At 43.3% G+C, this 15084-nt stretch overlaps 1 protein-coding gene across 5 annotated transcripts in view; it reads right to left on the bottom strand.

The window, feature by feature from the left end:
* LARGE1 (LARGE xylosyl- and glucuronyltransferase 1) overlaps positions 1 to 15084 on the bottom strand; it is a 367385-nt gene that overhangs the window by 190945 nt on the left and 161356 nt on the right. For all 5 annotated transcript variants that reach the window (XM_073324696.2, XM_073324688.2, XM_073324721.1 and 2 more), the window contains exons 3-4: positions 6122 to 6423; positions 2223 to 2305 (exon numbers count right to left, since the gene is read on the bottom strand). In XM_073324696.2, the coding sequence (XP_073180797.1) occupies positions 2223 to 2305; positions 6122 to 6423 (385 nt within the window). The remainder of the gene's footprint in view (positions 1 to 2222; positions 2306 to 6121; positions 6424 to 15084) is intronic.

Here is a 15084-nt window from a genome sequence, read left to right on the forward strand (position 1 = left end):
CCAGAATGATGTTTGCTTTTTTTGCAACAGTGTCACACTGTTGACTCATCTTTAGCTTCTGGTCCACTATGACCCCCAGATCCCTTTCCACAGTACTCCTTAAAATCAATAATAGACAATAGTCAAGCTGTTGAAAACCCCTGTGTAGACACACACATTTCAGTTTAACAGTTTAGCTTGAACCTGTTCCTAATCAACTTAAGTTAAACTGAAATAAGCCTGACTTAAACTGAAGAAGTGAGCTGTAGCTCACGAAAGCTTATGCTCTAATAAATTGGTTAGTCTCTAAGGTGCCACAAGTACTCCTTTTCTTTTTGCGAATACAGACTAACACGGCTGTTACTCTGAAAAGTGTCAATACAGCATTTTTCACAAGTTTAAATTTAAGGTCACACCCTAAGTTAAACCAGTTCAACTATGTGTATAGATAAGCCCGGGATTCTTCTACTACTGTCACTGTAAGCGAATGTTTACACTGTAATTGGGAGGTGTCACTGCAGCACACATAGACATACCTGAGCTAGCTGTGATCTAGCTAACTCACATCTAGCTCAGGCAATAAAGACAGTGAAGTCTCAGAAGCTCAGAGAGCTACAGCGGCTAGCTCTCCCCACCTGGGACCCTGGGTACATACTAGAGCAGCTGGTGTCCATGATCTAACATTTAATCTATCTTAGACCAAAGCTGACTCTAGTATTTCTACATGTGCTGCAATCAAACCCCCAACTGCAGTGTAGACATACCCTTAGGGTCACATTTTGATACCCTTGTTCACATTGAATATTCCACAAATATTCTCACTGGACATGATTATTGCCTTGCACTTTGTGCAGTCATTTACAGCTGTACTAAGTAGGGCTCACACCACTCTTCTGATTTAGGAGTATTTTACATTCACTTTACACTGGTAATAAGTGACTACACAAGCTGCAAGGCAGTGAAGAATCATGCCTACTGGCTTCAATGGGACCACTCCTGGTGCCAGGTGTAACATTGACCATGAGTAAGGGCAAAGTATTCATTCTTAGCACATTTTGATAACCTACTTAGTCTGATTTAGGTTGATCACCTCTCTCCACCCTTTCCACCCCTTCCCCTCCCCACCCCCAGGAAAACATTTCACTACATGTACACTTACAGCGGTTTGTGGAGTACAGACATTACAGGCTTAGCTATACTCCACAGCGAACGGCAAGCTGCATTCACACTTGATACTGCGATGTGTGGCAATATGCCACAGTGAAAGGCTCTGGCAGTGGAGAGGCAGTGGGGAAAGACTTTCATCATGGTGAGGAGGAAGCAGGACACTACACTGCTAAAAATAGCAGTGTAGATGTGGGAGGCACAGCTTGGGCATGTGGAGAGTCACGCAGGGTATAGACCCTGGGGAGGTTCAGGCTTGTAGGGCACTCTACTCGTCTAAGCTATGCCTCCCCATCTACATTGCTATTTATTCCCTGGCTAGCTGAGGCATGCAGCATCTGTACTCTACACACCATTCAGAGCGTAGACACACCTTTTTGTTGTCCCTCACCAAGATGACCAATGAACATAAGATGAGTACACACCATTACACACAATGCCAATATTCTAGGAGTGCCATTTCTTTTGGCGATTGGACATTTCTTCTTCAGTCTCAAACACGGTCACCCTCTACTAGCTCTAACTGCACTTGATGTGCTAAGGCCAGATTGTGAATACCATGTGCTCACTGAAGACATAGGAGTGCACAATCTAGACCTTGGTGAGTATATTGTGTACGGTAACAGGTCTACTTTGTAAAAATATGGTGTAAACTATAGGCTGGGGCAACATAATCACCATGTTTGTATATAAATCTACACCTGTGCCATAAACTATTAGACCTAGGCCTAATGAGTATTATATTGTTATTTTACATCACTCAAGTGTGCTAGGCATTTTATAGTACAGATAGACAGACAAAGTCCCTATGCTCCCATAATGTATTGGGTGTAACTGACTGGACCACTGATCCATGAGCCCACTACAGAAGTCTGCATGAAGGAGGAGTTGTAAACTACTCCTGGAACAGTGGGGGTTAGATGTAAATCCCAACCTCTCTTGCTTCCAAACAAACAGGATTACTTGCTGTAGCCTGGCAAGGAGAGCTGATCTCCCCTGAAGGGAGAGTTTAGAAAGAGCAAGTGCTTATTTTGTTGGACTCAGACACATAACATACAAGAAGAGAAAGCCACTTTTACCTGTGAAATAAGACTGATTTGACAAGCGTGACAACATCCCGACTGGCGTTGTACCCAGCACAAACAATGGCGACGTGGATCGTCTGAGGGAGAAAAGGAAACAAAAGGAACAAAAATAAAGCCTTTTTTGTGTTTTATCATTCATGAAAGAAAAAACATACATGACAGGGCTATATTTATTGCGGCAATTGTTGGAGATTGGAGTGGGTGGTCTGCAGCTGTTTGCAGCCCACTTGAGGCAGTTTTGTTAAAAACATTTTAATTGAGTTATAACACCATCATCATTCCAAAGTCATTACTGTTGCTAAATTACATCTGATGTAGGAAAGACATTGTATTTATCAACTGTGTGAGTATTTTATATTTGTGTGTATATGTATTCCATATAGATCTGTAATTTCTGTGTATACTATTCAAAGTATGCAAATATGCAGACACATTTTAAACACTATTTTATCTACTGTACTGAGATTTACAAATGTATGTATGTTTGTTATAAGCAGATAAGTTCAGGAATTTTACATCATCTAAAAGCTAAATATGGTTATTTAGCTTTTAATCTGAGGGAGAGCAAGGATGGAGGAAGACACAAAAATAGTTTTACCACTTCTCCCCCATGCTCCTTTGAATCTGAGGCAGAGATTTGGCAAGTTCTTCTTATAGGCTCAAGGAGGGGTAGGGAAAGGTGAAAAGGTGCTACTGGTCCCCAGCAATAATTATTAACTAACTTGATATTTACCCTGCTCTGAATGGTTCACAGTAAATAATTGCCATTGCTTTGGGAAACAGAAAATTAACCTTTACAGATTTTGATTTGAACATCCCCACTCTTCCTTTTTTTCTTTTAAATGAACAAAGAGGGCTCACCACGCTGACAGAACAAAGCTCTGAAACTGGACATAGCTGTAAAGGTGTAGGGATGCCTAGCTGGTTTCCATTTGAAGCTTGGCTAGCTAGTTTCTCACTCAGACAGCTCTCACTTTCTGGAGGGAGTCCACTATGCAGAGAACAAATAGGAATTCTCACTCCTCACCTAGTCAGCAGTCCCCAAAAGTGGACTACAACACAGGCTGGAAAGATCTGTAGGTTTTGAGAGAAATGTATTATCCATACAACCAGAATCTGGAGTGGTGGGTGGCAGGAAGAAGAGCTGCACCATGTGTTAGGTATCAGTAGGGCTATGATTTTGTCACAAGGTCACATAAATGATTGAGTAGAGTTTGTGAAATCTTAGAAATTGTGGTAAAAACATATTTGGTTAGCATCCCTCAGGTTTGACCCATCTGCCCCTCTGTCTCCATCTACATGGGATAGATGGGCAAACCTGATTGGTGCTGTGTCCCCATGCACCAGGTTGCAACGCTCACATGAGGGAGCGGGGCCCAACTCCAGGGGACAGGAGCCACTGCTCTAGGGTGAGTGCAGGGTGGGCTTGCTCTCCTCTCTCACCTTTCAGCCACTGTACCCCACTATATTATTGTGTATGTTGATGTAGCAAAAACTACCCGTGACCTTTCTGTGACTTATTTTTCCCTGGGAAATTTACTAAAAAAAATTTCTTGACAAAATTGTAGCTTTAGCTATCAGTCACATTAGATGTATTGCAAGAAACTTTGGGAGCAACACTGTGAGGTATTCAATGCTATAAACTCACACTGAAGTCAGTGGAGTTGAGGCCATTCAGCACTTAGCAAGAGCAGACCCCGCGTCTGATATAACAAAACAAGATAGGTTGCTAGAGTAAGAGCAGTTTAACCTAAAACTGCTGCATCCATAGACTTGGATTCCGGTATATTCCTAATTGCAATATGCTTGGTTAATCTCCCATCTGGGTGTCTCCCAATTTATCTATGGCTTCATGGAGATCTAAGCCCTTACTGTCAATTAAAGTCATGTTAGCAGACTGGTTTTATACACAGCTTAAATTCTACTTTCTTCAGGTGATTGTAGACTAGGTACAATCATTCCGAAGCCATGTTATAGACTGGGCTTAGACACAATATTGCTTACAAGCAGAGTTTTGCCTGGTCTGTCCTGACCAGAAAAATCAGATTCTAAACTATGTTAGCATGAGCCTGTCCTGTCTCTGACCTCCCTTTTCTAAGCAAGTTGGTTGAGAAGTTACCAAAAATTTCTCTCTCGTGCCATCTGTCAGCTGCCAATGTCCTAGATCCCTCTCAGTCAGGCTTCAGGCCAAAGCACAATAGAGAGACGGTACTTGTTGCTCTGTTGAATTACTTCCCCCGGCCCAGAGGCAAGGGAAACATATCCATATGACTCCTGCTGGACCTCTTTGCAGCACTTGATATTACTGATCACCAGATGCTTCCCAGGCCCTTCCCCTTCTCTTCTTCACACCCCAAGCCTTGCTACAGGCGCTCTTAGGTCAGGAATGTAGAAAGATTCAGTTAATACCTTCAAATTTTGAAAAACTCTGTGTGAGTGTGAGTGAATTATAATGTGAATTCCTTAAGAAGAAGGAAAAGCTATTTCGTTATCAATATTGCATGTGGTTAGATAGGGGCACGGAATGCGCAGTGAGGTTTCATGTTTTATATAACCATTGCCTCCAGCTAAACCCTACAGAGGAAGCACATGTATTTCTGGAAGGCCACTTAAAACATTTTCTTTTTTAACAGCTATTCACTTGCCTTAAATTGGTTGAGGGTATTGAGGCTAGGAATGAGCTAAGCAGTGCTTGACTAAGAATAAGAAGGAAGGTCAAATTTATTTACTTAGGGCCTTATCCTCCTGCCACTGAATTCTATGACACATCTCTCCTGTATTACACAGAGAGAAAGATCAGACCCTCATTGTTCGGAGGAAAAAAATCTGACACCCCATCTTTAGCCCCAGTATTACATTTTTTGATTGTCAGAAAAAAAGCCCAGCACTGGTAACCTGTGTTTTAGTTTTAATAGATATATCAAATTTGTCAGCTGAATAGGCAGCAGGCCTAATTTTATATGAAGAGATAATTAGGACTAATTTTTGCCCTTCAATTGTATTATTTTTCACCTTCTATTTTTTCAGGGAAAAAAAAACAAGCTAAAAAGGGTGACAGGTATCAGATTAAACGTGTTAATTTTTTAATGGGGGTAGGTAATCTATTTTTGACCCTCCTGCCCCTTCCAGTTTGGGTTCATTTTGAAATAGGCCTCACCCTGGCTTCCAGTTTTACACCTGAACATTTGTGGGTGCATGTTGATATACCTTAGATGTCCAACTACCTGATTTGCAGATACAATCAAACAGTTGAAAGTCTAAATGACATCCACTGCAAACATGCAGGCATAAAATGAACTACTACTCAAAAACAGACACCCCCCCCAAGCCCATGGAGTTGACCACACCTCTCCTACAAGAGTCTGCAGTAGCTAATTGTACAGAACATGTGGCTTTGCATCAGCTGCTACTAGATACTCCATTGATAGGCAATTCAGAAGAGCAAACAGATTAGACAGCAGCAATCTAAGGAACAGAAACTCAAGAGTTGTGCAGACAGGACGGCTGGTGCACAAACAAGGAAGTAAGATTTTAAAAAGCACTATGTCTTTATCAGCTCATTTGGAAACATCTGGGGCCAGATTCACAGCTGACGTATATCAGCATTGCTTTAGTGCAGTCAACAGAGGCCAGTTTACACCTGAATCTGGACCACGAGAATCAAAAACAAGACATCAGCCAAATAACAACAGAGACCAACATCAGGAAGAAAAATTAATATTTTCAAGAGCATCAAAAGAGGACAAAAACAAAGTACAATGTAAATCTATTAGAATTTACTGCACAACATCCCTTGAAGGGAATTGCAGCGTTTTCAGAAGCACAGTCCTTGGGTGAATAAATCTCCCACCCCTCCCAGCATTCATTGTTTCTGGTAATGCATTTTATTTTACCTCACACTTCTCCACTGCTGGCTGCTGCCCACACTCTGAGCTGTTCCCTGCCACGATGCCAGCACGCAGACTCTCACTGTCCCCAGTCCCTTCCTCCATGGAGTAGGTTTTTGAGTGATTGCCACGACGGTGCGTTGGGCTCCGGCTCTGCGCCAGGCTGAGCTGCTTGCGGAGTGCCCGGTTCTCCTCCTCCACCTCCCGCATGCGTATTTCCAGGCTCTCCCGCTCCCGCTGGTTCGAGGCTGTGTAATGAGGGCTATGGGGCTGAGATTCGATTGGCGATAGCGACACCGCCTTCCCATCTAAGGGATGGAAAATAATATCTGGATGAGAGCAGGGTTAACATTTTGTGTGTGCTTTACATAGCAAAAACACAGACGTTTATTTCAAATAAATCCACCTCTTATATAGAGTAAGGTCCCAATTCAAGAAAACACTTAAGCACATGGTTAACTTTAGGCAGTTGCTTCAGGCCTACTGACTTCAAGTCCCATTAACTTCAAGGGAACTTAAGTACATACATAAAGATGAGCATGTTTGTCTTGGACAGGGGTGTTTGCCAGAATCAGGGCCTAAACTGGAAGACAATGAGGAAAAGGAGGATTTAATATAATGACAATTAATATATTGTTAGAGGAAGTGACAATTAACATACAGTGAGGGAAGAAAATGTTTAAAAAAAAAATGTATGAGAGAGTATTTTTTCTATTCTCCCACCCAAAAAATTGCAGCATTTCAGATGTCACATCTTGCCAAGAATTGACCCTGCATGATTTCATGTGTGAGGGGGTGATTTACATCACTCAGGAGAGACCCAAGATACAGGAGAAGGAAAACATAATTACATATAAAGTACCCAAGAGAGGATCATTCCACTGTCTGTTCCAGGTGTGTTATTGCCACAGGGGTTTAGAGAGAGGAAATGGAGAGAGGCAGCCAATCTTTTAGTGACAGAGACATTCTTCCAAATTGGTTTTAACAGAGCAATATATTCATGGCAAATGTTTGAGAGGTGATTAAAAAAACCAAATCTAGTGTTAAATAATTTTCAGTTAAAATTAAATGAGACCAATAAAAATGAATGGTTACAGGTGTCCACAGAGTTGCGGGACAGTCTGTAGTTAACAAGGGCTAAGTACACTGCAACACGTCACTGCAATGAGGATGATGGGTGAATGTCTTGTACAGAGTACTTCTCAAAAATAAACTTTCTGCCCACATGCATTTTAAAGGCTGTACTGTTTCACAATCCCCCTCACTGTACACAATCACACTGGCTTTATCACCAATTTGTGAGTGGCTTAGAAAACACAAAATCATATAGTTATTGCTGAACTATCCTTATTACCAGAACATCACCTCGTTCTTAAATTTATCTCCCTGCTGCAAAGACCCTCTTCATCTCCTGCTTCGCTCTACTGTTTTTCTTACTTGATCAATGCTAAACTCCTCAAACTGAGGTTATGAAAAACTGTTACAGAAATGAGAACCAGTTTTCAAGCCTCCACTGTTACACATCAGATACACACACACACAAATATGCATGAACTATATATTAGTTTCCCCCCCCCCATTTAATTTTGTAAAAATATGAATATGTATGATAGGTGTGTCTGAGTTTGTAAATATGTGTAAAGATAGAATTCTGATGCTTGTTTGTTGATATTTGTAACTTGTTAAAAAAAAAACCCAAATACTTATTTTTTTTAACATAAACAAAACAACATTTTCTTAAGGTTGCAAAGCCAAGCACACAACAGTTAGGAAATACCAGATTCAGAGTTGCCTGATTATCCTTAACCTGCCCCCTTATGAATATGCATTATGACACAATTTTTACAGATCACATCCTTTTCTTTCCACTGGATCCCACCTCATTCGGGAATAGTCAACACAAAAATCTAACATTAGCAAAACTACCTATTGTTTAGAGCTGGCCAAAACATGTTAAAAAATTAGCAATAATGTTTTCCTCATCATTTCAAAAAAAATTTTTTTTTAAATGCAACCAATTCTATAGTTATTGGTGACAATTTTTTTATGCCCTTTAAACTTTTTTTTTGGTAAAAATTCTGCTGCAGGGCTGGTGACACCCAATCCCTGTAGCCTCAATGGGAGGAAGCTGCACTCCAGTCCACTGTTACCAATCAATCTTTGTTTCATTGATTTCAATGTGTCAGCTGAAATTGACGTTTACTGAAATCTACTGATTTAAACTGAATCCTGCCAAGCCTAGCTATTTGATATGAAGTTCTACATAGAAAGTGTTAAATACGAAGAGGTTTTTTTTTTCCTCCAAAGAATCTCATAAGGGCTACTGCAACAACTCCCTCTGCACAGCATTGCTTTCTTACCAACTCGTGATTTTCTCACTAGTCTTGCAATAGCAGGTGTTCTTCTTAAAACCCCAACAGCTGGAGGCAAGTGACTGTGAAAATCTCAGCTTTCATTTAGAAGACAAGGAAGTTTCTAGCCCTCATGGGTAGAAGAGCCCTGCGCGGATATAAATTTATATCCACAGACATAAAATCGGTATCCGTGGAACCGCAGGGCTCTCGCAGGAACCGCAGCAGCGAAAGGAGTAGAACATGGGGCCACCACTCCCAGGAGCCAGTGCCCCGAGCCAGCAGCTCCTCCTGTGTGGCTGTACCACCCTCAGCCCCACCCCACCCCTGTCCCTTCCACGCAGCTGTCTGCGTGACTGCATCTCCTGTCTGGGGGCGGTACAGCTGCGCCAAAGGACAGGGCTGGGGGAGGGGCTGGGGGCGGTACAACTGCGCAGAAGGACAGGGCTGGAGCCAGTACAGCAGCGCTGGAGAATCTGCTGAAACAGGGCCCTGGCTCCTGGGAGTGGCAGCCCCATGTTCTGCTCCTTTCTCCGTTGCAGTTCTTAGGAGACCCCTGCGGATATCTATTTATATCTGCGGATATCCGTATACGCGGATATAAATTTGTATCCACACACAGGGCTCTACTCATGGGTACAGAGAAAAGTCTGAAAATATGAACTGGTTTTACCGAAAGGCTCAAACCAGAATGCAAAGAAAAAGAATCCAAAACTTAAAAACTAAAAACAAAACAAAAAACCACAACATGATTATTAAGCCAAATTCATGATTTTGGGGACATGGCTCACGATTTCTGAAAGCTTAGGGTTGGCAGTACCGGTATGGTGTGGGTTAAATATTCTTGTCTGAGAGAGATTTGCAGAGACATTGGCTTCAGTTCACCGATGAACCTATCTGAGGAGTTTCTTAATGTTGCAGAGTAGTTTGATACCCAGGCCCAATCTCCATGCCCACTTAACTTAGCCCATGATCAGTTTTAAGAATGTTATGTATATTTGTTTCACCTGGCCTTTAAAGAGAGGTAGGTGGACTGAGGTACGGGCTGATATAAAGAAGCACTAGTATTTGACTGATTGAGTATGCTGCTAGATAGAAGGGTTGAGTTGGTTGTACTGCACTTTAGTTTTATACTTTAAATAGTTGGTAGGGTGCTCTACGGTGATATATGGGCATTTTTTATTTAATCTAAATCAAAATAAAATAAAACCATTCATAATACGGACTGAGAGAGTTTTGTCTGAGAGCTTGCCCAGGTAAGAATACAAGGAACCAGACAGTGTGCTGTGAGGCAACTAGAAAGCTTTTGAATGCTGTAACAAATATTAATAAAGCTATTAATTTTTGTTCCTCACTTGGAGTTGCTGATCCATGTTTGGTCCTAGGCAGGCTCATACCTATTTTATTTTTGTACGGTTGTCAAGCCTTTTACCCCAATCTTTCTGTGTTAATAAAATTTTACCAAAGAAATAAAAAATGACTTGCTAAATTTCACTGCTATAGACCACATATTAAATACTGAAACTGGAGTAATTATGGCATGGTAGCCAAAAGGCGGTGGTTTATCATCAAAGTAGGAATGCTAAATCGAAAACTGCTTCCCATATCTTAACCCTCAATGAATCCATAAAAATATATTAACAATAAAAAAATTAATTCTACAGTGTTATCCCTATCTTACAGATGGGGAAATTGAAGATGAAAGAGGTTAAGAACATAAGAATGGCCATACTGGGTCAGACCAATGGTCCATCTAGCCCAATATCCTGTCTTCTAACAGTGGCCAGTGCCAGATGCTTCAGAGGGTATGAACAGAACATGGCAATTATCGAGTGATCCATCCCCTGTCGTCCAGTCCCAATATTTGGCAATCAGAGGCTATGGGACACCAGAGCATGGAGTTGCATCCCTGACAATCTCGGCTAATACGACCTACCCTCCATAAAGAGAGAAGAGTGCCACCTACTGGGCACTTATACCATTTCCTGGAGCACAAGGCGTTTTTCCTTGCAGGCTCCCCTACCCAACCACATTCTCAAAATGACCCTCCTTAGCTCACAAGATCATCTATTCACAGCCCAAGTGTGTAATTTGCCCAAGGTCACAAACTGAGTCAATGGTAGGGTCAGGAATAGAACCCTTGAATTCTTGGCTCCTAATACCATGTGGATGCCACTAGGTAAGTACATTGTCTAGATGTTTCCGCTAAAATGATCAGGAGTGAAAAATTCTTGACATAAAGGCACTGCCTACCATGTCTCATTTAACTGAGTTAAATGTCTAGATTAGGAAAATAGGTTGTGTTTAAAAATGCATTAGTTAACATGTTTTTAAATACTAGTGTAGACAGAGTCTAACACCTTTAAATACATATTAGCTGGCCACGGTCAATTCTAGGCTCACTCCTAGATAAGATGAATGTTACAATTAACACCTCTCACAGATAACCTTTCAGTCAGTCTGATTGCAGACCCAATAAAACAACGCTCCTTTAGTTACATTCTGTTCACATTTTAATGGTTTTTCTTTGCATCTTTAAGGACAATAAACTTAATATTTTAAAAACAAAGGCTGACATTCTGCAGATAGAAATGGGGGTCACAGTTGGCCACCTTCACCAGTTTGCCTCTGGATCTCCCATGAGCAAGTTCACTCAAAGCCCATTGCGTAGCAATTTATTCCCACAGGGAGCCTTGCACAGAATTACAAGAACTCTAGATAGCAAGAGAAACAAGAAGAGAGGAGACAGGGGAATGCTAACAAATGCTTTTTGTAGGTGGGTAGATGGTTTCTTTTGTTTTGGAACACTGATTCAACTTTAATCACCTATTACCTCAGCAGCTCCTGGACTTCTGTTCTCCGTTAAGTCATGGCAGATGTTGGTTACAAGGACCACAAGCTTGAAGTCAGGTTTGTTAATAGTTTGGTGTTTTAATGTCTATATCTCCACACAAGGATCCTAGGGGATACTAAGTTTCTTGTTCCCACTCTCACTGAGAATTTTTTCTCCCCTATGTCTAGGGCACAGTTTGCAAGTCGCTCACAGATGATATCAGTTGGAATTAGACAACAGTGCCCGATGAGCTGTTTTGGTAGTTGCCTATAGAACTGCTAAGTGAAGCAGAGCAATTTACTGCAGAAGTCTGAAGTGTAAACACAGCACCGTCTAATTCCAATATGAGTGATCCTCATGAGGCACTAATGAATTTATTATACTGATCTCCTTTAAAAAAAAGAGGGGGGGGGATGACTTTTGTGCCTCTGATGAGGTCATGTTGCCAACCCTGAAAATTGAGGTCCTCGGAACAACTGCAGCACAGGAATCAGCAAGTCAAGCTTCCCCACATTACCTGGGTAAGTTTCCTCACCCCTGACCTGGAGAAACCATTTGTACATGTATGAGCTCGAGTTGCCTTGGCCTATTCAAGACTCAGTACTGATACTGCCAATAAAAGTGCCACTAGTTACTGCACTGAAAGCATCAACTGTTTTCACACAGCATACCAATCGTCAGGTAATTACCCCTTTTGGTTGCTTACTATCCTGGCCTGGATTCAGGCTCCAATTTCGGCAAAGACCTTCAGCAAGTGTTTAACTTTAAGCCCATGCTCAAGTTCCACTGAAGTTAATGGGACTTAAGTTAAGCACATGCTTATGTGTTTTGCTGAACTGGGGGCTCAGACATGAAACATCAAGCCCCATTGCATCCCCAAACTAGCCTGCTGCTCTTTGCGTTATTCCTTTCTCATCCCTCACAGCAATCCATCAATCATTCTCTTGAGCAAAATATCCATTCACAATTAGTATGTTTGGAAATCATATACATTATTACACACAAAAAACAACATTAAAAGAATGTAACGGTTGCGAAGTCAAACACACAAAAGTTAGGAAGTGTATGAATTAATTTTGCCAGTGCAACCTTCATTTGGCCCCCTAGGCACACGCATGACGACAGTCATTAAGTACGTGATCACATACTGGGATTCCTGCCTCTTCAGTGAGCACGATGGATAGTGTTCAATGAAGGAGCAGCCATTCTATATTTTGTTTTTTCCTCCTTACTCAGGCCTCATTTACTGCACACAATTCAAACCCTCCTCTGAAGACAGAATTGTTAGGTTCCTCATGGCCTTTTTCTATGGTGGTCACCATTAAAATGCCTGAGTGCTTCACAAACATTAACTTGTTTTTACAACCCCCTGTGAGATGAGGGTACGTTACTAGTTCAACGTATAGTTGGGGAACAGAGGCACAGAGACATTAAAATCAAAGGGGTACACTAATTTTGGGTGTTCAATCTAGATGCGTATGGCTTGATTTTTCAGAGCACTTCGTGTTTTATAGCTTTTTATATGTTCAAAACACAGCTCCTATTGACTTTAGTTGCAGTTGTGAGTGCTCTCACTTCTGCAAATCAGGTGCCAGGGTCCCAGGTTGGATACCTTGCAAAATAGGAAAACACAACTTAGTGACCACCTGTGAAGTTTGGTTTAAGTGATTTGCCCAGCACCACATAGAATTCTGCAGCAGAGGCAGGGATAAAATTCAGCTCCCCGCAGTGGATTTCAACTGCCTAAACCACTAGACCAAACATTGTCTTCCTGCAATTCCCTTTCTCATTCACTATACACCTTCCTACCTCTGTTGTGTGCTCCAGGATGTGAGGGCAGCCTAGCCTCCTGCTTCTCTCACGTTCCCTGAGCGGATGCTGAGGGAGTGTGCTCCCCGCCCACCATTCACCCCTGGCCCTCCAGAACTTGTCATCAGACTCCTGCCCTGTAAGACTTCCCAGGCGCCCATGACATGTAACGTAAGTCTGTTGAACACCATCCAGCAGGTCTGCCTCCGAACTGTGCCCAGGAAAGATCTACACACACTCGTGCTTCACACCACCCACTTCCTTGCATCCCACCCTGACACCAAGCGGCAGGACCTGCTGCCACCTAAGTAGGGCGAGGAACCCTGGTGGGGCCAGCCTGTACTCCACTATGGTCTCACAACCCACCAGGAATATTAGTTGCCGGCACCTTCATGGAGCCGTAAGCCCAGGTGTGTACTTGGCAAAGTTCATGAACTCCCTCAACACCTGCTGCGACAATTGGGAGAGGCACACATCTACATAGAGTGTCAGGTTGCAGCCCCTCTTCTGACTCCTCCAGAATCTCTTACTGTGGTTCTGGCTGCAGTTTTCCCTGCGTCTCCTGATAGCTGCACACCCGAACCACGGACCCACGAAGTCGCAGGACCTCCTCATCAACGTCCTCCTGGCACTGGCCAAGAAAGCCATTCATCATACCAAGAGGAGGAAGCTGAATGGGGGAGTGTAACAACGAGAAGACTCACCAGCATGGCGCCTCCTGTAGGTCATCTGCGAATTAGCTTTTTCCAGCCTTGGAGCGCCCCCTGCTGGCCAGTGTCTCACCTGCCTCAGGCCCCCATGTCCCTCCCAGACCTTGGTGCCCCTTACCTCATGATTCTGCCTCCAGCAGTTCCCCCACACTCTAGGTCTCCCCTCCCCAGGGGACCCCCAATCCGCTATCCCCACCTTGCCTCAGTAGCTACTGCCAGTCATCACCTAGCCCTTTTCTCAAGGGGCAGACTGCCATCTGTAATGGCCACTCATCACTGGCAAGGGGATTGGACCAGCTGCCTCTGCCTATCCCCAGGCTGCACCTCTGCAGCCCCAGTACCTCATTAGGCCTTTAACAAGGCCTCAGCCTGGGGAGTTGCCAGGCTGGAGCTCCCCAGCTCCTCTTACCCTTCCCCAGCACTGTTCTGCTTTAGGTACCCTGCGCTCCCAGGGAGCTAGGTCCTTCCCACTCCAAGGCTGGAGCGAGACTCTTTCAGCTCCTGGCCCCCCAGCCCTCTTATCAGGGCCAGCTGGGCCCTGATTGAGCTGGCCACACTTGTGGCCAGCTACTCTCTCCACTGCTCTCACTGCTTATCCCAGCCGCAGCCCTCTCCCAGGCTGCTTTTAACCCCTGTTCTGCTGGAGTGGAGCAGCCACCCCACTACAGGGTGGGAGGTGTGCTCTGCAACCATGGGTCTATTTGTGGTGCTTTGTCTGCTCCAGTCTTTGGGCAGAGTTTCTCTGAGCGGTGTCCACTGGATTCTTGGATGCCTTTGAGGAGCAATGGGCACTTTCCAGGGTTCTCTGCTTGTTGTCCACCTTTTGACCCCTGATTCTTTAGCTCTGACCTCACACCGCTCCTGTTTTTTTCAGTTTGTATGGCAACTTCCATCTTCTCTGTATGTATGTATGTATGTACGTGTGTGTGTATATATATCTTCTTACTGTATGTTCCATTCTATGCATCTGATGAAGTGGGCTGTAGCCCACAAAAGCTTATGCTCTAATAAATTTGTTAGTCTCTAAGGTGCCACAAGTCCTCCTGTTCTTTTTGCAGAAATTAACTGTAGCCAGGGCTCAGTGGTTCCTCCCCCTTACTTGAGGCAGGGCGGCCTCTAGTTATGGGCAGGCCAATACCCGCCCGCCCCAGTACTACAAAGAGTACACACCTTCCTACTTCTGCAACAAATGAGGCAGAGATCCAACAAACAATGGCATCATTCACAACTCAGCCCCAATTCATCCCCAGAGCACGATCCCTCTTG

The sequence above is a fragment of the Lepidochelys kempii genome, chromosome 1, assembly GCF_965140285.1.
Source record: "Lepidochelys kempii isolate rLepKem1 chromosome 1, rLepKem1.hap1, whole genome shotgun sequence".
NCBI lineage: Eukaryota > Metazoa > Chordata > Testudines > Cheloniidae > Lepidochelys > Lepidochelys kempii.